This window comes from Jaculus jaculus, chromosome 14 (genome assembly GCF_020740685.1).
Source record: "Jaculus jaculus isolate mJacJac1 chromosome 14, mJacJac1.mat.Y.cur, whole genome shotgun sequence".
NCBI lineage: Eukaryota > Metazoa > Chordata > Mammalia > Rodentia > Dipodidae > Jaculus > Jaculus jaculus.
The window spans coordinates 6,628,861-6,653,066 of record NC_059115.1 but is presented as its reverse complement, the minus strand read 5'-3'; the positions used below and the strand labels follow the sequence as shown (position 1 = coordinate 6,653,066).

General features: G+C 54.1%; 1 protein-coding gene across 2 annotated transcripts in view; it reads left to right on the top strand.

The window, feature by feature from the left end:
• Positions 1-24,206, top strand: part of Strn4 (striatin 4) — a 26,893-nt gene extending 2,687 nt beyond the window's left edge. The window contains exons 2-18 of one of the 2 annotated variants that reach the window (XM_045133460.1): positions 5,465-5,568; positions 5,969-6,042; positions 7,168-7,246; positions 10,012-10,209; positions 12,104-12,245; positions 14,568-14,727; positions 15,262-15,375; positions 15,688-15,782; positions 17,215-17,390; positions 17,466-17,513; positions 17,928-18,049; positions 20,723-20,893; positions 21,016-21,156; positions 21,422-21,520; positions 21,693-21,779; positions 23,126-23,359; positions 23,553-24,206. In XM_045133460.1, the coding sequence (XP_044989395.1) occupies positions 5,465-5,568; positions 5,969-6,042; positions 7,168-7,246; positions 10,012-10,209; positions 12,104-12,245; positions 14,568-14,727; positions 15,262-15,375; positions 15,688-15,782; positions 17,215-17,390; positions 17,466-17,513; positions 17,928-18,049; positions 20,723-20,893; positions 21,016-21,156; positions 21,422-21,520; positions 21,693-21,779; positions 23,126-23,295 (1,980 nt within the window). In that variant the 3' untranslated portion in view covers positions 23,296-23,359; positions 23,553-24,206. Of the gene's footprint in view, positions 1-5,464; positions 5,569-5,968; positions 6,043-7,167; positions 7,247-10,011; positions 10,210-12,103; positions 12,246-14,567; positions 14,728-15,261; positions 15,376-15,666; positions 15,783-17,214; positions 17,391-17,465; positions 17,514-17,927; positions 18,050-20,722; positions 20,894-21,015; positions 21,157-21,421; positions 21,521-21,692; positions 21,780-23,125; positions 23,360-23,552 lie in introns of both variants that reach the window. The other variant, XM_045133459.1, reaches the window with a different exon arrangement.

Below are 24,206 nucleotides of genomic sequence, written 5' to 3'. Positions count from 1 at the left end.
ACGTGGGTCCTGGGGAATCGAGCCTTGAACCGGGGTCTTTAGGCTTCACAGGCAAGAGCTTAACCCGCTAAGCCATCTCTCCAACCCAACCACCTTTTTTTGTTTGTTTTGTTTTCAAGTTTGTCTCACTGTGGCCCAGGCTGACCTGGAATTCACTCTGTAGTCTCAGGGTGGCCTCGAACTCATGACTAACCTCCTACCTCTGCCTCCTGAGTGCTGGGATTAAAGGCGTCTGCTGGCTTCTCTTTTTTTTTTTTGAGACTGGGTTGCTGAAACTTGCCCTCATCTGCCTCAGCCTCCCAAGTACTGGGATTACAGATGGTGTCACTATGCCTGGTTCTTTTTTTATTTATTTATTTTAAATTAATTTTATTTATTAATTTTTTGTTTTTGTTTTTAGAGGTAGGGTTTCACTCTAGCCCAGGCTGGCCTGGAATTCATAAATAAGAATAAAATATTTAAAGTAGGGTCCTACTCTAGTCCAGGCTGATCTGGTACTCACTCTGTAGTTCCAGGCTGGCCTCAAACTCACAGCAGTCCTCCTACACCTGTCTCCTGAGTTGAGGGATTAAAGGCGTGCGACAACATACCCAGCTGATTTTTTTTTTTTTTTTTAAAGCAGGGTCTCACTCTAGCCCAGGCTGACCTGACCTGGAACTTACTCTGTAGTCCAGGCTGGCCTCAAACACACAGTGATTCTCCTACCTCAGCCTTCTGATAGTCTACACATACCTGTCATCTCAGGGCCATCACCCCACTCCTACACACCCCAAAGTGGTACTTTTCTTTGTAGTTTTCCTACCTGGACTCCTAGGAGTGCTGGGATGATAGGTGTGAGCCACTTGGCCTGGCTCTGGCTCATCTTCTTTTTGCTTACTTGCATATGGTTATGTGCGTGTGCACCAGGGTTTCTTGCTAATCTCTGAGCTAGTGCCTCAGCCCCATAGTTAATCTTTTCTTTTCTTTCTTTCTTTTTTTTTTTTTTTTTGTTTTGTTTTGTTTTGTTTTTCTTGGCAAGGTCTCAGTCTAGCTCAGGCTGACCTGGAATTCACTGTGTTGTCTCAGGGTGGGCTCGAACTCACAGTGATCATCTTACCTCTACCTCCCAAGTACTGGGATTAAAGGCATGCACCACCATGCCTGGTTCATCTTTTCTTAGTGAGAGAAGAGATGTGTCTATGTCCTTTCACTGAGTGCCCCTCTGTAGAACTCCTGAAGAACATTCTGGTGTCATCACTTTGTGCTTTTGCTACATTAGCAACAAGTCAGACATCTCTTGATGTGCATGTGTCATGATAACATGAATGTCTGTATGTAAATGAAAAGAGCAAGTCCCCTTCCACTTTTCTCTGGTTCTCCTCCCCAACTATCATTGCTTTCCAAATAGTTCAGGCTTGTCTCTGTATGTGTGACATGGATGGAGTCATGCCACGTGCACCACTGTGACTTTTCACACAGCCACACGTTTTGGGCTGTTTTCCTGATCTGCGCAGAAGTGCTTTCCCAGTGATGACAACTGCACAATATTCCCTTTGGTATTTGTATCAAAGCTTATTTAACTTCATTCCCAGTTCAGTGGCCTTTCAGAATTGTTTCCAGGGCTGGAGAGATGGCTCAGTGGTACTTGCCTGTAAAGCCTAAGGATACAAACTTGATTCCCCAGGACCCACATAAAGCCAGCTGTACAAGGTGACACATGCGTCTGGAGTTTGTTTGCAGTAGCTAGATGCCCTGAAGTACCTGTTCTCTCTCTCTCTTCCTCTCTCCCCTTCTTTCTCACTCACTCTCAAGGAAAGTAAAATAATAGAATTGTTTCCAGTCTCACCCTGTCACAAATGGTTTTGGTCAATGTGCTTTTCCTCCTGTGTGTAGACTGGAATGATGGAGTACATATGTTTGTAAAAGTAATGCTTGCTCTCTTTTTGTACCTGTACCCCTCCTCATATACAGTATCACTCTGTGACTCAGGCTGACCTGGAACTTGGCATCCTCCTGCCTCAGCCTCTGGGGAGCTAGTATAACAGGCCTGCACTATTGCAGCACTCTGCTCTGTAGCAGGAGTGCAGCAACATGCTTCTTGCACATGTCTTCTTATACACCTCCATCCAGCACTAGCACCTTACAGAAGGGTGACTTCCTGTGAGACCCTTGGGGCTGGGCAGAATCTGAGAGTCCAGGGGCCTTGAGCTGGCCCAGGCTGCTGCTCTTGGCACACCCTGCTACGCAGCCAGTGCTTGAACACATGGGAAGGGGCTGGGCAGGAGGCGAGGTGGTGCAGGTGCAGTGTGAACATAAGCAGGTATGTGTCTGGGGGGATTCTAAGGCACAAATGGTGCTGTTTCTACCCCTAGAAGCTTCTAGATCAGCAGAGGGGCCTGGTTTGCGCAGCAGACTATAGAGCACCATATGCACTCATGTACAGTTGAGCTCTCCGTTGCGTGTACTGCTTACTGAGAAGGGAGGCCCTCGGAGAGTAGGCTAACCCTGACATTCATGTGGGACCCAGCCGGGGAGATGTGCCAAGAAGAAGGTGTGACGCGTTCCCTCCTCCACCCCGTCTCAGCCACCCTGGGGACTCTGTGTCCCAGGCGCTGCACACAGAGTGATGCATGGGGACTCTGGGACTGCATGGTTGGCAGCAGCAGTGAAGTGCAGAGGCCTCTGTTCCCAAGAGAAAGGGGGAGGGAGGGTGATGCTGCCCAGGGAGAGAGAGAGAGAGACCACCTGGGAGAGGCGGGGTCATGCGCTTGTAAGGTGCCTCAGTACCTCCAGCTTCCCCCCCCCCCACACACACACACCTGCCTACCACCCATCATGAAAGGAGACTGACAGGCCAGTGCCAACACTTCCCATTTTTGGTGGCATTCCACCATCTGAGGTGCTGCAGCCACACCTTCCTGGTTCTCCTTCCTCCCTTCTTTGCCAGAGGAACTGGGAAGGGGCCAGCCTGCCATCAGGGTGCTGATGACGTCCCCACAGCTTCACCAGAGGGAAGGACCCAGCCCACTGTGGGTTCCCCTGGTGCTACTGTGCCTGCCTCTTCTGTGAGGAGTGCCCGTCCATTGGGTTGGCTAAATCACCACAATTTACATGATAGCTGGAATTACTTGTCACATTCAGGCGGATTGCTTCTCTCCTATGCCTGAAATGCCTCTGTGGCTTCCCTGTGCTTTTGGGATAAATGTCACATTCATCACCATGGTCTGTCCCACTTTCCTCACTGACCCATCACACTTTCTGATGCAGCTCTGCTGGCCTTTCAGAATGCCTTCGGCCTGCCCTGTCTCTCATCTCTGTAGTTGGCCTCCCTTGCTAGCTTGTGGGCGCCTCAGGGCTTAGCTGTGTCGTGTGACCTCAGAGCTCCTCCTGTTGCATCCTTTGCTCCTCTCTATGGTCCTAGTCCCATTGAATGTGAGTTACTGCTGTCTCTTAGTGGACTGAGAGCCGCCAGGTGGGCTGGAGGCTGGAGCCACACGCCATGCCCCTCTGCCTTCTCAGTGCCTGCTGAGTGAATGCAGGCTCTCCGCGGTGCCGTGGCCCTGGGAAACGAAAGGATCAGTGGCAGGAGCCCAGAGCGCAGTGTGCAGTGTGCAGTGAGGTAGATATTGAGGACTTGTGTTTTGGGGTGGATCTTTTCTTTTCCACTTCTCCCACCATCCTCTGAAATGATTCACTGAGGTGCATTTGGAGATCGAGGAGGTGTTCACTGGACAGAAACTCACACTCTACACAGGTCCATCGTATGTGGGGAGGGACCTGGCTGTCCTTGGACATTCTTATGTATCTTGTTAGAGCTATGAAGAGGTTCTGTCTACTCAGTGGGCAGAGGGGTGGCTTTTTTATAGTGTCGCTGGTGGCACGTGTTTGCTTGTTGTCTGTCCTGTGCTCCCCACTGGGTATAAGCTCGGTACTGTGTTCTGTGTGTGGTTGGGCTTTGTAGGTATTTGTGGAGTGATCTTCTGTTCTTTGTTAGTGCATGTGTACCCCTTTTCATTTGCTCATGGAGGTCGGCCATTGTAAGTACACCTGTGGGAGAAATTGCTGAAGTGGAACTGTTGCGATGAGAGTAACAATGTGGACCATCCTTCTGGGTGCTGCACGTGGCTCTCCACCAGAGCCTCAGCAGCAGTGTGTGCCAAGTGGCCCTGGTTTGGCCCATGTGTGTGCGCAGGGCTCTCTGTTAACTGTGGGGCAGGACGGAGGTCAGTTTCCTGCCCACCCCACAGAGAAGAGTGGTGTGAGTGGGTATTTGCTCAAGGGTCAGCCCAAGGGCCATCTGGTGAAGCCTTAGAAGCATTTCAGCAGGCTTTGTGGTGCGCAGGGAGCAGGAAGATGCCAACCTCCACAAGGGCCTGGGCTCAGAGCTCAGCTTCCTTGAGGAGCCGGGCCCATTCTAGAGCTGCAAACAAGTGGGCCGGGAGAACAAGATTGAAGAGAGGCAGAGGTAGGAGCGTCATTTCTCATTCTAGGCTGGGCCTTGACTCAGAGGAGCTCAGTACATGAGGGGCAATATCCTGGCACTCCATCCTTACTTAGCAGGGCACAGGGAAGCCTGATGAGCAGTCCAGGTCATTAGTAGATCACCAGCTGAGCCAGGCCTGGAGCTCAGGTTGTCATGGGCTAGAACAGTAGAGTTATTCTGGAAAAGTCAGATGTGAGCCCTGGGCCCCAGACTTTGGCAGAAGGGCTTCTTGAACATGGGGGGGGGGGGCAGGATTCTGCCTTGAAAGCTGTTGGCCCAGTGTGTCTAAATTACCTGTTGACAGACTGGAGTAGACTGGGCTGTCTGGGCCAGCAGCTGGGGAGGAGGGTTGGCAGGGCTCCTGGTCCTTGTCTGTGGCACTTCTGCCCTGGACATTGGGAAGCTCCACGCAGCTTCTACGTTGCACCGGGCGGGCGCTCAGCCCAGCCTCCTACTCTTGTTCCTGAGTGCCAGAAGTCGCTTCCTACGCTTCCCAGAGACAGATGCTCTGGAAGGAGTAGCGGGCCACCACCTCCACCACCAGCTGTGGGGACTGCAGCTGACTGGGGGAAGGGCAGGCTGTTAATGTTTAACACACCATCCCTGACTCGACTTTTCTCCAGAAAACAGCAACCAAGTCAAACCACACTGGCTCGTTTTTACTTCGTGGGTTAAGGACTCCCCTTCAGCTTGGTGGTGGTGGTTATTTTGTTTTGAAGGGTCTCACTGTAGCCCAGGCTGGCCTCCAGCTCAGGGCAGTCTCCCTGCCTCAGCCTCCTGAGTATTGGAATTACAGACCTGAAGCACCGTGTCCAACCAGTGTTAAGCTTTCTATGGGTGACACATCTTGGGGCCCTGAATGCTTTCCAGCATGTCCCCTTAGTTCTTTGAATCCTGGCATTGCTCTGGAGGTGGGGCTGGAGCTGTACTTGAATGAGAAGGGGACACACCATTAGGGGTCCCCTGCCCTGAGCCCCTGCCCTTTTGCCTTCTGTCCCTCAGGCTCAGGTGGCTTTCCTCCAGGGAGAGAGGAAAGGGCAGGAGAATCTAAAGACAGACCTGGTGCGGAGGATCAAGATGCTGGAATATGCGCTGAAACAGGAAAGGTAAGCCCTTCCTCTTGTCCTGTCTCCCACTGGAGCTGTGAAGCTCTGGGGCTGGCCAGTGTGGCAGACTGCTAGCTACGCTTCTCTAGTCCAGGATGTGACCTCACCTTGCTCTTTCCCTCATCTCCAGGAGTGGGGTGAAGAGAGAGAGAGTGGGTGGGATTCAGGACAGATGCCAGTGACAACATTCATGGCTCTGGCCACCTCACTAATCTGGAAGGAACCAAAGCTTCGAGTGGAGGGTAACTTCTAGAATCCTAGAGCTAGAATGGCAGCCACCTGATCCCAAGTTGTGCCCTCTGTTGGGCTGGGATTAGATGAGAGAAGCCTAGGACTTGCGAATCCTGAGGTGTCTGCTGGCCCTATCTGTTCTACTGTCTCTTATCACTTTGTCTTTTAGGGCCAAATATCATAAACTGAAGTTTGGGACAGACCTGAACCAGGGGGAGAAGAAGGCGGATCTGTCAGAACAAGGTACCACCCTTGTGTCCTTCCCTCAGCCGCCCTACCACAGCTGCCCAGCCTGGAGAACGGTGCACATGGCCTGCTCCTCCTCTGCTACTTGGCCCTGTGGAAAGCAGCAGTGTCCATGAGTGTAGGCTGGGATGGAATTGGATCTTTGTGTCCCTCCCCCTCTACTTTGGGTCAGGCACCTTGTTGGGCCTTGGTACCAGCTTGCCCTCCCGAAACAGATGATGGATGCCTCACAAGCTTCTTGCCTCCCTCTTTGAGGAGAGAGGGTGGGCCTATTAATAGAACCCTGAAAAGTGTAGGAAAGACTTCAGTGAAGAGGTAGTGTTTGCACTGGATTGTCATTCAGTGATTTATCCCCCAAAATTTTATTTGTGAGTTGAGCAGAGAACAATGATGATCTAAGCCCCTGAAAGGAGTGATCAGATGCCCACAGGGAAGTAAAGGGAGGTGTCCAGGTGAGGAGAGAGCGCCTAGTCACTATGGCTGGAACTGTTGTCAAGGGTGCCAGCATGCGGGGCAGTTGGCCCAGGGAACGTGTGATGGCTTTATGTGCAGGGCTTGGGGAGATCGTTCTCATCTTAGGCTGTGTTCCTCTCACCAGGATGTAAGCTGTTGATGGGGACAGCCCAGGTCCCTTAGCCAGGCACCTTGTAGCTGCCCTCAGAGTCTGATGAGTAAAGCGCTCGACAGCTGACATAGCTATCCTCACCACCACCTGGGAGGATGTCATGACCCTGCTTTCTCAGCAGGAGAAGTTGAGGCTCCAGTAGGTAGGCTAAGCTGCTGCTGGTCTTGGGAAATGCAGAGCCGGACTTCACCCTGTCCCTCCAGGGCTTCTAGAGCCAGCTTGCCCATCCCGTGCTTAGGGAGGTAGCAGCCTGCCCTGGGTGTAGAACTCCACTTCTTTCCGGGGGCCAGCAGCAAGTCAGGAGACTGGTAAGGAGAGGAGTGCTTCCAGGAGCAAGCCACCCAGTCAAGGAGAGCCAGGGAAGCCCTCAGGAAGTGAGGGCACAGGCCTTTGTTGGTGGCTGATTCCACCCTGTGGTGAGAGGACAAGGGGGTGGAGATGGTGGGTGAGGCGCATTGCCCTGACAGAGACAGGCTCCTCCTTTCTCTCTCTTCCAGTCTCTAATGGCCCTGTGGAGTCGGTCACTCTGGAGAATAGCCCGCTGGTGTGGAAGGAGGGGCGACAGCTTCTGCGACAGTGAGTGTAGGGGGGATGGGACAGGATAGGGTGTGGGACACAAGACACACTTGGCTCAGGAGATAAGCTCAAGGAATCCACAGTCCTTCCTGTCCCTACTGAGGCCATGAGCTCTCAGGATCCCAGCCAGCCACAGCTGGAGTAGCCCGTCACCCTACAGGAGCCTGCCAGAGGAGTGCGAGAGAGGACTCTGCAGGAGGCAGATGTGAGGCCCGCTCTGGGAACATGGCCCAGCTTACTTGTTGAACTTTTTTCATGTTGAAAAAAGCAATGATGAGGACGGGCATGGTGGTACATGCCTTTAATCCCAGCACTTGGGAGGCCTATGTAGGAGGATTGCTGTGAGTTTGAGGCAACCCTGAAAATACATAGTGACTTCCAGGTCTGCCTGGGGTAGAGCGAGACCCTAACTTGAAAAAAAAAAAAAAAATTATGGGGACTGGAGAGATGGCTTAGTGGTTAAGCACTTGCCTGTGAAGACTAAGGATCCCGGTTCGAGGCTCAATTTCCCAGTACCCACATAAGCCACATGCACAAGGTGGTACATGCATCTGGAGTTCATTTGCAGTGGCCCTCATGCTCCCGTTCTCCCTCCCTCTCTCTCTCTCTCAAATAAATAAATAGAAATTAAAAATATTTTTAAAAAATTGTGATTGGTACAGCAATAGTACTTGGGTGTTGGGTTTGAACCCAGCCTCACAGCAAAGGTGAGTCCCTGTGTCATGTCCTCTGTGAGGTAAGCCTATGCTCCCTCCCTAGATAGAGAGGTCAGTCCCAAACGTAGGGCTTACCGGCCTGAGCCACAAGCCACATCTCTAGCCAAATTGGAATTTTTAAAAATGTTTTATTTTATTTTATTTTATTGTTTTATTTGAGAGAGAGCGATACAAAAATAGGCAGGTAGAGAGAGAATGAGTGCGCCAGGGCCTTTAGCCCCGTAAACGAACTCCAGATGCCTGTGCCCCTTGTACATCTGCCTTACGTGGGTTCTGGGGAATCGAACCGAGGTCCTTTGGCTTTGTAGGCAAGCACCTTAAGCACTAAGCCATCTCTCCAGCCCCTAGAATTTGTAATATTGAAGATATTTGTGCATTTTTTTGAAACTTGGGAAATAAACATTTCACCACAAGGAAATTGATTTATGCCCCATGAACACTGTGACATCTTTGCATTGTTAGTCTCTTCAGTTGGGCACTACACGATCAAGTTTCTTGTGGCATTCTGTGTGTGCGTGTGTGTAAAAAGTTTGGGTTTCCCCTTGACTGTTCCTATGTTTTGTATTGCTTTTACTAAGTGTTGTAAATATCTTCTATATAAATTAGTTATATTGCATCACTTTAAGAACTTTATTTTAATCCCAGCACTTGGGAGGTAGGAGGATTGCTGCATGTTAGAGGCCAGCCTGAGACTACATAGTGAATTCCAGGTCAGCCTGAGCTAGAGCAAGACTGTACCTCAAAAAAAAAAAAAAAGAAAAAAAAGAAAATGTTTTTTGTAAGGCTGGGATATGGCTCAAGGACAGAGTCCTTGTCTAGTATAGGGAAAGCCCTGGGGTCCAGCAGCGCAAAAAACAAAACTGTGTTCTTGTGTGCCTTCTCCATAGTCAAAGTTCTTGATAGCTAATCCTGCCCAAGGCATTCATTGAGGTTTTCAGTCTTACAGTCTGTCAGACCTCAGGAAGTTGACCTTGACTTTTTAAAGCTTGGTATGTACAGACACAATTGCGGGTTTAAAGTGGACACAACCCCAAACTGTTGTGAAAGCAGCATTATCAGCGGCCGGCCTGCTGCCCTCCCCCAGAGCTGCTGTGTCTGGGAGCCACTGAACACTTCTGTGTGCTCGGCCCCTCCACAGTGCCCGCGGCAGGACTGCTCGGTGCAGCCACCCCCAGAGCCCACCTTCCTTCCCAACAGTCTCCTTGCCTCTCTTGTCCGGGTGCGCATTGAGAGCCTCAGCCACACACAGGCATTGAAGGATGGGACAAGCAAGGGAAGGCCTGGCAAAGGCAGCTGGACCAGGGCCTCAGGCAGAGGGCGAGGCTCTATTGTCTCTCTCTTTCTGAATCCACGGACACCTGATTGACCTGCTCTTCTCTTCTCTCCTTCTCCTGTTTCTCTTCCTTAGGCCAGTCTCAGCTGGCCTCCCTTTTTAAGTTGCAGAAGAATAGTGCTCAGGTGTGGAAGTAAGTAGAGCGAGCTGCGCGGCTGTCTGGCGCGGGCAGCGCTGACCTAGCATGCGCGAGGCCCTGGGGCCGGCCTCAGCTCTGCAAGGAAGAGACGGTGACTTTCGGTCCCGGATCCCACCCTGCACTGTTGCTGGGGCTATGTCTGTCTTTCTAGGTGTCTTGGGAAGCAAACACAAGCGTGTGTTTGTGTGTGATGTAAACTTACACACACCCTCACGCTTCTTTCCATTTTTATAAAACCTAGAATCACATGGAACATGAGATAGACGTACCATGTTCGTTGTGCTGTCAATCATCTCCGTGACACTCTGCCAGGCTCTTTCTGCCTAGTGTCCGTCAGTGGACATCCAGTGTTCCCTGCACGCGGGCTGTCCCCTCATGTCGGGGATACCTTGTGCAGTAGCAGCATGCATGGGGACCAGGGCTTCCATTGGGAAGTCTCGGGAGTGAAGCGGCTGCGCAGGGTTGGGGGCTGCTTATGGAAAACTGCTCTTCGGCAGCCCCGCAGAAGGCTGCTGCGGTTTGTGTGGCCCTGCAGTGCAGAGGAGCAGGGTAATCCAGCCTGGCTCTGCCCCCGCAGGTACCTGGAAGAGGTGGGTTACACAGACACCATCCTGGATATGCGGTCCAAGCGTGTGCGCTCCCTGCTGGGCCGCTCGCTGGAGCTCAACGGGGCTGCTGAGCCCAGTGAGGGGGCTCCCAGGGTGGCACCTGGCCCTGGGGTGCTAAGTGGTGGCGAGTCACTCCTGGTGAAGCAGATCGAGGAGCAGATCAAGAGGTGAGCCTGTGAGCCCAGCAAGCTTCCTCCACCCCTACTCCCTCCTAAGAAAGCTGCTCGCTTGGGAAGCCAGTAGAAGGCCTGTGGGCCCTTATGGAGTGTGTGGTGGGCTCTGCTGCTGCATGGCCAGGGTCCCCCTGGGCTGTCCCACAGCCGCATCCCCTGCCCAGTCCTGTACATCCTCTCCCTGGAGTGTGTGTCAGCCAGACTCTGAGTGGTTTGGATCCAGAACACCACAGAAGGCCACTGCCCTTGAGAAGCACTTACTTGTTCATTGTCCAGCAGTAATTGGTATCCAACAGAGCCAGTAGTAGTATCCCCAGATGTTGGATGCTACGTGTATGGGGGACATGAAGCTGTGAGAGTGACAGGAAATAGCCAGCCGCTGTGGCATGTACCTGTGGTCCCGGCTCCTGAAGAAGCAGAGGAGTATCTCTTGAGCTCGAGTTTGAGGACAGCCTTGCCAAGACAGTGAAACCTCAGAGAACAATGGGAGAAACTATTACTTGAGATGAATAGGCTGGTAGGACTTTGTGGACATGGCATTTGAGCAGAGGTAGCAGGAAAGGAAAGCGTTCTAGGTAGAGGAACTGGCAAGCCCCCTGGTTCAGAGGCAAAAAAAAAAAAAAAGGCTTGGCTTGTGTAGGAAGCCAGAGGCCAGCATGTGTGGCTACAGTGAGTGATCACATGGACCTGTGGTCTGTGGTGAGGCCAGATCTCAGGAGGCAGATCACAGAGGGCCTCCCGGCCATGGTAAAGACCAGATGGTTCCCACAGGGCTGTGGGAAGCCTGTGGTTTCCAGTAGGGTGTGGCATCGTCCAACATCTCTCTTGGAGGAGAAGCAAGGAGTCCAGGTGGGAGGTTACTGCAGGATCCTGGCAAGGGTTGAGAAGCGGGCTCTTGTGAACGGTTTAGGGGAGGGGAGAGAGAGAAGTACCTCAGGACGTTGGTCTGAGGGAAGGATGGGTGCCTCTTTACGTGGGGAAGGCAGGGACCATTGCCCGTGTTGAGGGTGAGGTGCCTGTTTGTCACACGTGGAGATGCTAGGAAACCATCTGGATCTGGTACCCTAACTTTACCTGTGGTTCAGGGGTACACTTGGGTACTTGACGACCACAGGATGGTGAACAGTAACTCACAGTGAGTGTGGACACCCAGGAGAGAGCCAAGGGTGGACACTGGACACTCTTAAGTCTAGAGACTGTCAAGGGAAGCCAAAGGAGGAAGCAACAGCAGGGTGGTGACCATGGTGGATGCTGGAAGAGAAAGACCCCAACAGCTGGTGTCCACATGGCCTAGAGGATGGAGAAGTGCCTGTGGGACTTGCCAGCCAGAAGCAAGCAAGATTGCTCAGTTATCTCCGTGTACTAGACAAGAACTCTGGTGCGACAGTGGATAGCGAGAAGGAGGGTGGACGTCTGCAGAGAAGGGAGGACGTCTGGGTCTTTCATTCTCCTGCACTTTTCATTCCAGACCAGCTTCCGCACCAGGTTGGGTGGTCCCTCCTCTGCTAGACCTTGCTGTGGAGCTGGAAAGGAGTGCCATCTGTTACAGGGCAGGGTTCTGCCATCCCTGTGCTGGTCAGCAGCCCACAGGCTGAAGATGACCAAGTGTTGGAAAGTGCAGTTAGCTGGGGCATGGGGCTGTTTGGAGGCTTCTGGTCCATCCCTCATCCAGCCTGGCCTGATGTGGGGCAGGTGTGCCCAGTTGTAGCCCAGTAGAGAGCTCAGTCTTGGGTCTGCATGTGAGCCCCAGGGTTGAGTGTATATTGGGGCAAAGGCTGGACCTGGGAATCAGTTGCATTTAGGCTCCAGCCATTGGCCTGGGCACCATCCCCATTGTGCGTCATGCACTGGCATGGCTTACACCTCTCTGCCTGTCTGTCGTGGGCAGAAATGCAGCAAGCAAGGATGGCAAGGAGCGCCTGGGCAGTTCGGTGCTGGAGCAGATCCCCTTCCTGCAGAGCTGCGAGGATGAGGACAGTGATGAGGATGATGAGCTGGACAGTGTGCAGCATAAGAAGCAGCGGGTGAAGGTGAGGCCCTCTGCTGTCCCTCTCCTGGCCCCTTCCCAGAGTCTGTCCCACAGCCCACTCCAGCCCAGCCTCTGCAGCAGTGCCCAGGCCTCCACTGTGTAGGCTTTCACCTGACCCCCTGCAACTGAGGCCTTTTCTGATCTGCTGGCAAGGTCAGTCCCCTGACACCCACTCATTGGCTGTCTCCCTGCATCTAGCCTGTCCTCTCACTCCCCCAGATTGGATGCTTTTGCTTCACCCTTGCTCTCTCTCTGTCCCTGCCATCGATAGAAGATAGACAGGTGGATGGAAGGGAGGGAGGGAATTCCTCCAGGCAGGGACTTAGCACATCTGTCTCCATGCTCTGAAAATGCCATGGAACACAGGCTCTCAGTAAAAATTTGTAAATGGAGTGATTGACTGGGCCTAGGTTCCAGGTTGGGTGAGGGCTAGGGATTCAATAGGGTTTGAGGGTCTGGTTTGCTTTTGGGGGTCAGGACCTAGTCCTCAAGACACTGCCCTTGAGGTGGCATCCCAACATCACAAGTGTGGCTTTGGGATCTGGCTCCCAGCACAGCCTGCACATTTCCCCACCATGCCCCATCTCCAGGGACTTTAGTGGCTTAGTGAGCATCATCTGGAACCGTCACAGCCAAGATCTCAGCTGGCAGTGGTGTTGGGGAGAAATACCTAGACCCTAAGGTAGAGCAGCTGTTGGCAGAGGATAGCACTATAGACAGTAGATGGATATGCTGAGGTGGAGCTTGGGACACTAGGAGAGGACTCTGGGAGAGGCTCAGGGCTTTCTCTGAGCCCTGCTTTTCTAGCCATGGCCTCCCTGTGGACCTCCACTTTCCTTTACATTCAGACTCGGCCCAAACACCCTTCAGCAGAAACCACTCTGCCTTGTGCTGGGTGCCCTGTGTCCCTTAGGTTCCTCTTCCATGATCCCTGGGAAAAGAGAATCTCACCTTCTGCTTAGCACAGGGGCCTGCCCAGATGAGGACTCTGAGGGGAACGGAATACTTGTATTTGAAGCCCAGGCAGAGGCTAAAGAAGGAGCGGGATGTCCTTACCTGGGGTCTCTGGCAAGGCTTCCTAGTCTGAATGCTGAATTTCTCCTACCCTTGTTGGAACTATCAAGTTCTTTATGGTGCTTCTCTGAGAGGCAGTATCTTCCTCTTAGCTCCTCACAGTAGAAATTATCCCTGACTTTTTGTTATGATTTTCTTTTCTTTTAATTTTCATTTGCTTTATTTATTTATTTTGTTTTTTTGAGGTAGGGTCTCACTCTAGCCCAGGCTGACCTGGAATTCACTATGTAGTCTCAGGGTGTCCTTGACCTCACAGTGATCCTCCTATCTCTGCCTCCCCAGTGCTGGGATTAAAGGCACACCACCAGCTGTTGTTGTTTTTTTTTTTTTTTTTTGAGGTAGGGTCTCACTCTAGCTCAGGCTAATGCCTGGTTTCTCCAGCTTTTTTTTTTTTTTTTTGGTTTTTCAAGGTAGGGTCTCACTCTAGCCCAGGCTTACCTGCCTGGGATTCACTGTGGAGTCTCAGGGTGGCCTTGAACTCAGGGTAGTCCTCCTACCTCTGCCTCCCGAGTGCTGGGATTTGTGCCACCATGCCAGGCTGTCACAGCGTAGTACTAGCATGTAACACACTGTGTAGCCCAGGTTGGGCTCGGGCTCTCGGCCTCCTAAGTTCTCTGATTTCAGGCATGGGCCCTCACACCTGTCTTGTCCCTGACTTTGTGCACTCCCTGGCCTAGGCCTTTGTGTGTGTTTCTGTACTTGTCCTTGGTGCACTCCAGACTGGCCCCTCATGGGTGTCTGAGCTGTTACTTTTAGATTCAGACCCTGCACACCAACTTGGGGTCCACCCTGAGGGAGCACACAGTCTGCTGTGTCCTGAGCTACCCTGGCACAAGTCCAGCTTGGATTTGGGGATTGGGAGCAAGTGCTTCCCTTTGCCTGGCCTGTTCCTCTCCTGCAGGGTGACGGCGAAGCTCCTCCCACCAGGTCACTGCTTCAGTGAGCACGCTGCTCTGGCAGGGGATGATGAGGGGTAGTGTCAGTGTACCTTTACACTGTGAAACGGCAAGGCTGGGGTCTTTCTCACGTGGGCACACACAGGCTGATAACATAGCCCCATGTGACTATATTATCCCACTTCCCTTGTAAGCCCTGTGCTTGGGGGGGGGTTGCTCAGCAAAGACAGGAGGAGCCCCATCACTCTGTCCAGAGCCACACTGAGGGCTGTGAGCTGGGGGCCTGTTTATGAGGATCAGAGGACTTGGTCTCTGGACAAGAGCCCTTGAGCCATTAGGCTTCCTCACCCCAGCTCCCATCCAAAACCCTGGTTCCTGAAATGGAGGACGAGGATGAGGAGGATGACTCAGAGGACGCCATCAACGAGTTTGATTTCTTGGGCTCGGGAGAGGATGGGGAGGGCTCTCCAGACCCTCGACGTTGCACTGCGGAGGGAAACCCCCATGAGCTCGGTGAGTTTGGAATCGGCTTGCCGGCCTCACAGGGGCAGGGCAGACTCGCCGCTGCAGCTGCTTCCTGCCAGTGCTCTGCCCGGACGGATATGCTTCCCGAGGGGGTCAGGGAGAGCAGGGGGAGCCAGGGCCAGGCCCTCGCCCTTCCCTGGAAAGTCCCCATGGGCTGGAAGCAGGACAGCCTTGGGGAGCCAGGGTTTCAGTCCTCAGAGAGTGTCCAGTCCTGACTGAGCTCAAGCAAGGCACGGGATGAGAATAGGTGGCAAAAGTCGTGGGGCCAGGACTGCATCTTCCTCTGTGTAGTACTTCTTAGGCAAGAGGGCCCTTGGGGTCCCTGTGTCCAAGGAAGGAGCAGGACTTACCCACCACCCTCATTGGGTCCTTGCCAGTCTTGTTTCCCCTGCTTGTCCCTCCCGAGGCCAAGGCTTCACAGTCCTCGTAGTTGTAGGAAGGCTGGTGGTGGTGGAGGAGAGGGCTTTCCTGCTGCAGGGTTGCCACTGACGGGCAGCTGCTGCCTATGCCTCCTCTTTGCAGAAAGCCGACGGGTCAAACTCCAGGGAATTCTGGCCGACCTCCGGGATGTAGATGGGTTGCCCCCCAAAGTGACTGGCCCACCTCCTGGCACACCCCAGCCCCGGCCTCATGAAGGTAACCCCCAGCCCTGTGTCCCACTCCCTCGGGGCCCATGGCAGAGCGAGGCTGCAGAGCTAAGCCCAGCCTACAGTCTGCAGCCTCCCTGTCCCAAAAGTTAGTCTGTCTGTCTCTGTCTCCCTCTCTTTTTGTCTGTCCTGCCCTGTCTGTCTCTGTCTCTTCCTTTCCAGCTGTGATTCTTGATCTTGTCCTCCTGCCTCTCTCCCTGGCTCCTCACTTCTCTCTGCCTCTCTCCGCTTCTCTCTCTCCCTGGCCCTGTCCACCCCGTCCTCCCCTCCCCCCCACCAGGTTCCTTTGGCTTCTCCTCAGACGCTTTCATCATGGACACTATCGGGGGCGGGGAGGTGAGCCTGGGGGACTTGGCAGATCTCACCGTCACCAACGACAACGACCTCAGCTGTGACGTAAGTTCTTGGGGTGCCCCATCAGGCCCTGGCCAAGCTTTGATCGTGTGGCAAGCCTGAGCTCCATTGCTAGGAGGCAGCTTCTGCTTACCCTGTTTTACAAAGGGGTGTCTTCAGGCCAGTGGAAGGACTTCAGTCATGGTCACAAAGGTGTAGGCCTGGAAGACATAAGAGCGCCTTTATTCTGCACCCTCCCACCACTGATTTGGGCTCTAGAAAGATGGCTTCCAGCCACATCCCCAGCTCAGGCCACTGGTGTGAGTGGAGCAGCCAGGCTGGAATGAAGGGTTCTCTCAGCTGGTGTTCTGAGCCCAAGTGCCACACATAGGCACTGGCCGATTGTATCCTGAGGGGTGGGTGGGTGTGTCTTTTCCTTGGTCAGAAGAGGACCCCAAGGGTCAGTGACCCCAGTGAGGTGGGGGGCATATGTGGCATGTGGAAGTGAGGCTGGCCACTTGCCATACCTGCCTCATGTCAGTTCTTTCTAAGAATGGTGGTAGAAATGATGGATGGGGCTGAAACTCAGTGTGGGCTGAGGCCAGGTGAAGAGGGTCATCGGAGGGGATACCAAGGCTTACCTGGCAGTCAGCTGGTGGCCTTGCATGAGCCTGGCCCTCCCTAAGTCCCTTACTCAGTGATTGGCTCACCAGCTCTCAGGGCATCATCCTTGGGTCTGGTCTAAGTAGCCTCACCCCTATCCTGAGCCCACCTCTGCAGCTACTCTTCCCTTGCCTGAGTGCCAGCCTCCTAGGGTTGCCCAGGGTTAGCCATGTCATTTCCCTGTTTTGAATCCTCATGTGGTCCATTGCTCCAAGGCTTGGCTTTTTCCCCATTAACATTAACACAGGTTTTGGAATGGGGCTCATCTTCCTATCTCATCTCCTGCTTAACCCCCCTGTGTTGTGCCTCCCACTGCTCTGGACCAGGCTGGCCTCCCTCCTTAAGGCCTTTGCATGTGCACTTCTTGGTTTGGCTTTTCACGGTAGGGTCTCCCTCTAGCCCAGGCTGGTCTCGAACTCACTCTGGAGTCCCAAGCTGGCCACTACGCCCGGCTGCAGCTCAGTCCCTCCCCTGATAAGATTCTGCTTAAGCCTGCTCATTGGTCACTGCCTCAGGAACGCTTGTTGGTCCCTACACAGGAGACCACGTTGCCTTGGTGTCCCCTCCTTGAGCATTCTAGACTTGGAGCACTGCTCACGGTTCATGTTCCTGGACCCCCTCTGAATTGTAAGGCCCAAGGGGTCGGGCTCCTCTCTGCCTCCCCAGAACCTAGCACACTGGAAGAACTCACTGAGTGGGTGAGGGGTTTTGCCAGGCACAAAGAAGGGGGGACTGTGTCTCGGCTGGCACTAGTCTGGATATTGAGGGTCCCAAGGGCTGACTGCAGACAGGATGCATGGGGGGACACTAAGGCAGCTCCAACCACCCCCAGCTGTCTGACAGCAAAGATGCCTTCAAGAAAACATGGAACCCCAAGTTCACCCTCCGCTCACACTACGACGGCATTCGTTCCCTGGCTTTCCACCACAGCCAGTCGGCGCTGCTCACCGCCTCTGAGGACGGCACCCTCAAGCTGTGGAACCTACAGAAGGCCGTCACGGCTAAGAAGTGAGAGTCTCTCCAGAAAGGGGTGGGGCCTCTGGGCTGGGGCTCTGGGTGATGGCAGCCTCCGTGTCTTCATAGGAATGCTGCACTGGACGTCGAACCGATCCACGCCTTCCGTGCGCACAGGTAGGGAGAGAACAAGCCGCTTGACGCCCTTCCAGCAGTGGGGCACTGTCTCATACAGGGAGTCTCAGCACGGCCCTCCCCCGTCGAAGATGAGGAGGGTAGAGGTTGAGACAGACAGCTTGCTTCGGTGGCACAACCAAGCCCCAGATGCTAAATTTCATTTGGCATCCTTTGAAAATGCTACTTAAGAGCACGCCTTTAATCCCAGCACTTGGGTAGCAGAGGTAGGAGGATCACTGTGAGTTCAAGGCCAGCTTGAGACTACATAGTGAATTCCAGGTCAGCGTGTCTTCAGAGGGAAGGGAAGGAAGGAAGAGGCAGAGAGGAGAAAATGATAGTTAATGAAAGTGCCATGGCCAGGGAAGGTTTTGAGTTTCTTGCCCACCTCACATCCCCCATCTTTGCACCCTGCAGGGGGCCTGTGCTGGCAGTCTCCATGGGCAACAACAGCGAGTACTGTTACAGTGGTGGGGCTGATGCCCGGATCCATAGCTGGAAGATTCCCGACCTCAACATGGACCCCTACGATGGCTACGGTAAGGACAGACCCTGACCTGACACCCATACTCAAGCCATAAGCACTGGGCAAGTTCCTGAGGATCTCCTAGTCTGGCCAGTAGGGGGACATCGTGATTTGGTGTGGGCTGTTTGGGGGAAATGCAGTAGAAGCGGGTGGGGGCTGGGCCACACGAGCTGGCCCTTTGGGCAGCAGAGGCTGGGGCAGCCAGCATGCCTGAGGCTTGTTGGCCTGATGGCTGCTGTTCTGGGAACCAGCCCGGGTCTCTAGGGGCCAGTAGAGGGGTCTGTGAGGAGAAAACAGAGTGAGATGAGGGCATTGGTAGGTCATGGGGCAGGGAGCTGGGGCTTCACTTCAAGACTCCTTTAAGAGTGTAAGTGGGGGCTGGGGAGATGGCTCAGCACTTAAGGGCACTTCCTGTACAAGCTTGATGGCCTGAGGAGGCCCAAGAGACCACCCAAGTTTGATCCCTAAGGCCTACATAAACAGCTGGCATGGCCATTCACGCACTTTTGTAACTTCAGTCCTTGAAGAGAAGAGACTAGAGAACCCCAGGTCCTGGGGGCGGGGTGGTGTATGACAGCGGGAGGGAAACCGCAAGTTAGGGATCAGGCAGAGGAGTGATGGAGGGAACACCCAGTGTTCCCTTCAGGCCACTGCAAGCCAGCACACAGGACGCTACATGAGCCACACATGTTTATCCACACATGCACCACAGACACACACACACACACACACACACACACACACACACACACACACTTGAAAAGCTAGGCTGGGAGGATCACTGACTTTGAGGTCATCCTGGGCTACAGTGAGATACTGCAAAGCAGGAGCCTGGCATGGTGGCGCATGCCTTTAATCCCAGCACTCGGGAGGCAGAGGTGAGAGAATCACCGTGAGTTCCAGGCTGCCCTGAGACTACATAGTGAGTTCCAGGTCAGCCTGGGCTAGAGTGTGACCCTACCTCGAAAAAAAAAAAATAATAATAATAATTTTAAAGAAAAAAGAAGCAAAGCAGGGGCAGGAGACATGGCTTAGTGGTTAAGGTGCTTGCCTGCAATGCCTGACAGCCCTGGTTTGATTCCCCAGTACCCACGTAAAGCCTGATGCACCCATTCTCTCTCTTTCTCTCTCTCTCCTTGCAAATAAAATAATAATAAAATAAAACTTTTTTAAAAAGGAGAGAGAAGGCAGAGGTAGGAGGATCACCGTGAGTTCAAGGCCACCCTGAGACTACATAGTGATATCCAGGTCAGCTTGGGCTAGAGTGAAACCCTACCTGGTGGGTGGGGGGCGGACAGGAAAGGAAAGGAAAGGAAAGGGAAAAGGAAAAAGAAAAAAAGAGAGACTATATAGTGTATTCCAGGTCAGTCTGGGCTAGAGTGAGACCGTACCTGGGGGGAAAAAAGGGAGGGGTGAGGGGTGCTGGAGAGATGGCTTAGTGGTCAATGCATTTGCCTGCAAAGCCAAAGGACCCAGGTTCAATTCCCTAGGACCTATGTAAGCCAGATGCACAAGGTGGCACATGTGTGTGGTGTTTGTTTACAGCAGCTGGAGGTCCTAGGGTACACACGTTCTCTTGCTCTTGATCTCAAATAAAAAAAAATAAAGCCGGGCGTGGTGGCGCACGCCTTTAATCCCAGCACTCGGGAGGCAGAGGTAGAAGGATCGCCGTGAGTTCAAGGCCACCCTGAGACTACAGAGTTAATTCCAGGTCAGCCTGGACCAGAGTGAGACCCTACCTCAAAAAAACAAAAAAAAAATAATAATAATAATAAGTGGGGAGCCAAGCATCGTGGCACATACCTTTAATCCCAGCACTTGAGAGGCAGAGGTAGGAGGATCACTGTGAGTTTGAGGCCACCCTGAGACTAGAGTGAATTCCAGGTCAGTCTGGGCTAGAGTGAGACATTACCTCGAAAAACAAAACAAAACAAAACAAAAAGGCGGGGGGCCAGGGAAGCCAGGTATGGTGGTGAATTATTATTATTTTAGCAGTCAGGAAGCTGAGGCAGGGAGGTTGTGAGTTCCAGCCAGCCTGGGTAAAGCATAGCACCCTTTCTCAGGTTGGGGATTTAGCGTGCTTGCTGCGCTTGGTCCCTAGCACTGGGGGAGAGCAAGGAATCAGAGAACTGTCAGAAATTAAAGGGTGAGTGATGGGTAAGAGTTAGTGAGCGCTTGCTCCTTGATACTTCGGTGCTGAATCTGTCACAGGAGAGTACAGTTCTGCTTGCCCTTAAGGAACGTGTCCCGTTTTCTAAAGAGCAGTCATCCTGGGCAGGTCAGGAGTCAGTCCCAGCCAAGCCAACTGCTGTGCTTTGGGTGTTGGCAGGACTTGGGCCAGAGGTGCCTGTGTGGAGACCAGCATCCAGAGAGGTCGGGGCAGGGCCTCTGAGCGGCAGGGCCAAGGGGGGCTGACTGCAGTTTGCAGAGGCTTAGTTGCTACCAGGGACAGGCCTGACGCCCAGGGTCACGGAGCCCTTTAGTACCTCTCCTTCACTTGGAACATCAGGAAAGCCTCCTTTCTGAGCTGCAGAGCCCTAGAACCCGCCCACAGGAGCCAGTGGGCAGTGAGGAGCTGCTGCTCCCAAGTCCCTGCAGTGGACAGTGCCACAGGTCCAGGGTCCCAGTGAGAGACCAAAGTCAGGGCTGCAGCCCTGACAACCTGTTTCCTTCCGGACCTGCCCAGACCCCAGTGTGCTGAGCCACATCCTAGAGGGCCATGGAGACGCCGTGTGGGGCCTGGCCTTCAGTCCCGCCTCCCAGCGTCTGGCCTCCTGTTCTGCTGACGGCACAGTACGCATCTGGGACCCCAGCAGCAGCGGCACAAGCTGTCTCTGTACCTTCTCAACAGCTGGTGGTGAGTGCGAACCCTGGTGCCTCATGGGTGTTGCATAGCTGAAGGACTCACGGGTTCCTGAAGGTGCCTAGCCGCAGGCCCAGGACTGGACTTAGGCAGCCTTCTCTCCCTTGTGCCTGCAGAGCATGGGATCCCCACCTCAGTGGCCTTCACCAGCACCGAGCCTGCCCACATTGTGGCTTCCTTCCATTCTGGTGACACTGTCCTGTATGACCTGGAGGCTGGCAGTGCCCTCCTCACACTGGAGTCCCGAGGGAGCGGTGGTAAGGGTCCAGTGGGCCTGGGCTGTACATGGGTAGAGGTACCCTCAGGGACTAGGAGCAGGGGGGTGTAGGCTCAGTAGTGCCCAGCCCATCCCAGAATAGCACGGGATTCTTGGTGGGCTGGGGGAGCATGAGAGTGTGGGTGCAGGTTCCATGTCTTTCCCCCTGTGGACACGCCACCTGGAAAGGGTACTATCCCTTCTGCCTCTGCCCTGGTCTCCTTGCTTCTCCCCCAACTTCTTGACCTCTCTCCATTGCCTTCTAGGCCCAACTCAGATCAACCAGGTGGTGAGTCACCCAAACCAGCCCCTCACCATCACCGCACATGACGACAGGGGCATCCGCTTTCTGGACAACCGCACAGGTGAGGCCCCGTCTCTGTGCCTGTCTCCCTGGCTGTGCTCATGGGGGCAGTGGGGCAGACTCAGTCTGCTGAATCCTGGAGGGCACCTTATAAGCTCTCATAGTGCCTCCTTAGCCTTCCTAGGTGAGGTCCAGAGTGGGAGGAGACCACTACCTACCCTGTCTTTCTCCAGGTAAATCTGTGCATTCCATGGTTGCCCACCTCGATGCCGTCACCTGCCTAGCCGTGGACCCCAATGGCGTGTTCCTGATGTCAGGAAGTATGTTGGGCCCCTTCCCCTCTTGTTGCCCTGTCTTCAACAGGGTGAAAAGCGAGGGGACGGTAGAGAGGTGATCCCAGCACAGGGTTCAGTCCACTGGAGGCACCGAGCCTGCCTCACCTCATTGACTCTTTCTCATAACCCTGTGCCATGGGTGATTGGTCCCTGGGTCAGACATGGGCTCAGCGGGTCAGGAGTTTTGTAGCTTGGCCACAGAAGTGACTTGCAGGACCAGATCCCCACAGGCGCTTGCCCACTTGGTTGGCTGCTCTCAGGATGCCTGCAGTGTAGCCTGCCTGCAGCACTGCAGCTGTGTATGTGCTGAAAGAGAGTGGGGCCAGCGGGCTGGGGCTTCCAGGGGCTGAAGTGAGGTCTGCTCCTGTCCTACCTGCAGCCAGTGCGCATGTGTGTGAGCACGCACGCATGGGCGAGCACAGGTATGTTGGCAGTGGTGGTAGAGGCTCTGGGTAGTTTGCAGCAAACCACAGCCAGCTCTGCCCGATGTCATCCTGGCAACTGGGCCCCGGGCCTCATCTCCCTGCCTGGTGGTGCAGGTCAGTGATGCAATCCTGGTGCAGGCAAACTTGAAAACGGGCTTGAGGCCCTGCTTTTTGGGCTAGGAGCTGAGACCTCTGGCCACTTTGGGGCAGTGCCCCTTCTCAGGAGCTTCCAGCTCCCCAACCATGAGTCCTCACATTGGCTGCCCTTCTGGGTGCCCCCCTACCCAAAAGGCCTCCCCCAGTCTCCTTGGGGCCACTACTGTCACTATGTGACTCTACTATCTGCTGGGTTTTTTTTTTTCCTTTTTTCTTTTTTTGTTTTTGGGTTTTGGAGGTAGGGTCTCACTGTAGTCCAGGCTGACCTGCAATTCACTATGTATAGTCTCAGGCTGGCCACGAACTCATGATGATCCTCCCACTTCTGCCTCCCAAGTGCTGGGATTAAAGGCGTGCGCCACCATGCCCAGCTTGCAGTTTTATGTTCTTTTTCCTTGTGGTACTGGGGATGGAACCCAACCAAGGCCTTGGGCAGGCCAGCCTGGTGCTCTACCACTGAGCAGCACCCTGTACCAGCACTGGGTACTGTTTACTCACTTGCTCTCTCACTTGGGCAGGGATTCTTGCCAGCTGCATGTAGGGCACCTCTCAGAGCCCTTCCATAGTAGTGCTCAGTAAACCCTTGACTGGCAGCATGGCGGTGGGCCTGGATGGCAGGGCTGCCCTTAGGACAGAACTGGGAAAGGAAGAGGGCTGAAATGCCACAACTCTGAAGCCTTTGGTGAGGGTTTTAAAGGCTGTGCCCCAGCTGGAGCTCAGCGTCCCCTCCCTCTGCCCCCACCCATGCAGGTCACGATTGCTCCCTGCGCCTGTGGAGTCTGGACAACAAGACGTGTGTGCAGGAGATTACAGCCCACCGCAAGAAGCACGAGGAGGCCATCCATGCTGTGGCCTGCCACCCTAGCAAGGCCCTCATTGCCAGTGCTGGCGCTGATGCCCTGGCCAAGGTCTTCGTATGATGCCCACCTGGCCTCGCCCTGGCCAAATGCTGGCAGGGAGCGGGGCTGGGCCAGTAGGACTGAGGTGAGTGTCACATGGGACCATGTGTTGTACATGGAAGGGCAGAAACACCAATGTCCTCACCTCTTTGCCTGGCACGTGGGGCTGTATGAAGCCCCACAGTTGTGAGAGTGGATGAAGAGCCTCTGGGAGTGCAGGAGGACTGGGTCCTGGACCAAGGCTTCACCCTAACAGCCCCACGCTTCTGTCTTTGCAGGTGACTCCCGGCCTCTGTCTGGAGGCTTGTTTTGGCCTCTTCTGCCGTGGATCCTGGTGGTGCTAATGGCCCTTTCCCAGGAATCGCCCCTGAGGACAGCCTCTAAGTCCCACCTTAGCTACAGCCAGGGCTGGGCATCCATGGGATCTGTTTAACACGGAGCCAGAAGGTGTCTGGCTCTGTCCGGGAGCCCTGCCTCTCCCTTCTGCTGCGCTGGGAGAGATCTTGACACCTCCTGTATGCCAGGCCCCAGGCTGTCCTCTTGGACCCCAGTCCCCTCTACCTGCTTTTCAACACTAACAGCCTCCAGGGCCCCGCGTGCTAGGGGAGGCTGCATCCACCTCCAGGGGTGGCTCCGGCAGCCCCATCAGCCTCCCTGAGGGAGGGAGGGTGCAGTGAGCCCCAGCCCCTAGCTCCCTGTATATGTGTACAAACGAACCAATGGAACGGGATTTTACTGGCACCCCGCCCCCACGTTATCACTGTGTGATAGTCGTCAGTCTCTCCCTGCTCCACACTTGGCCTCTATTTATTTCACTCTGTTTGGGTTCCACCCTGCGTCCTTGGTCCCCTTCAGGTTCCTGTTTATAAGCCCGGTCCCCTCTACCCCAAACTTGTACGTGATACCGTGTCTCAATAAACCCTTTGGAGTAA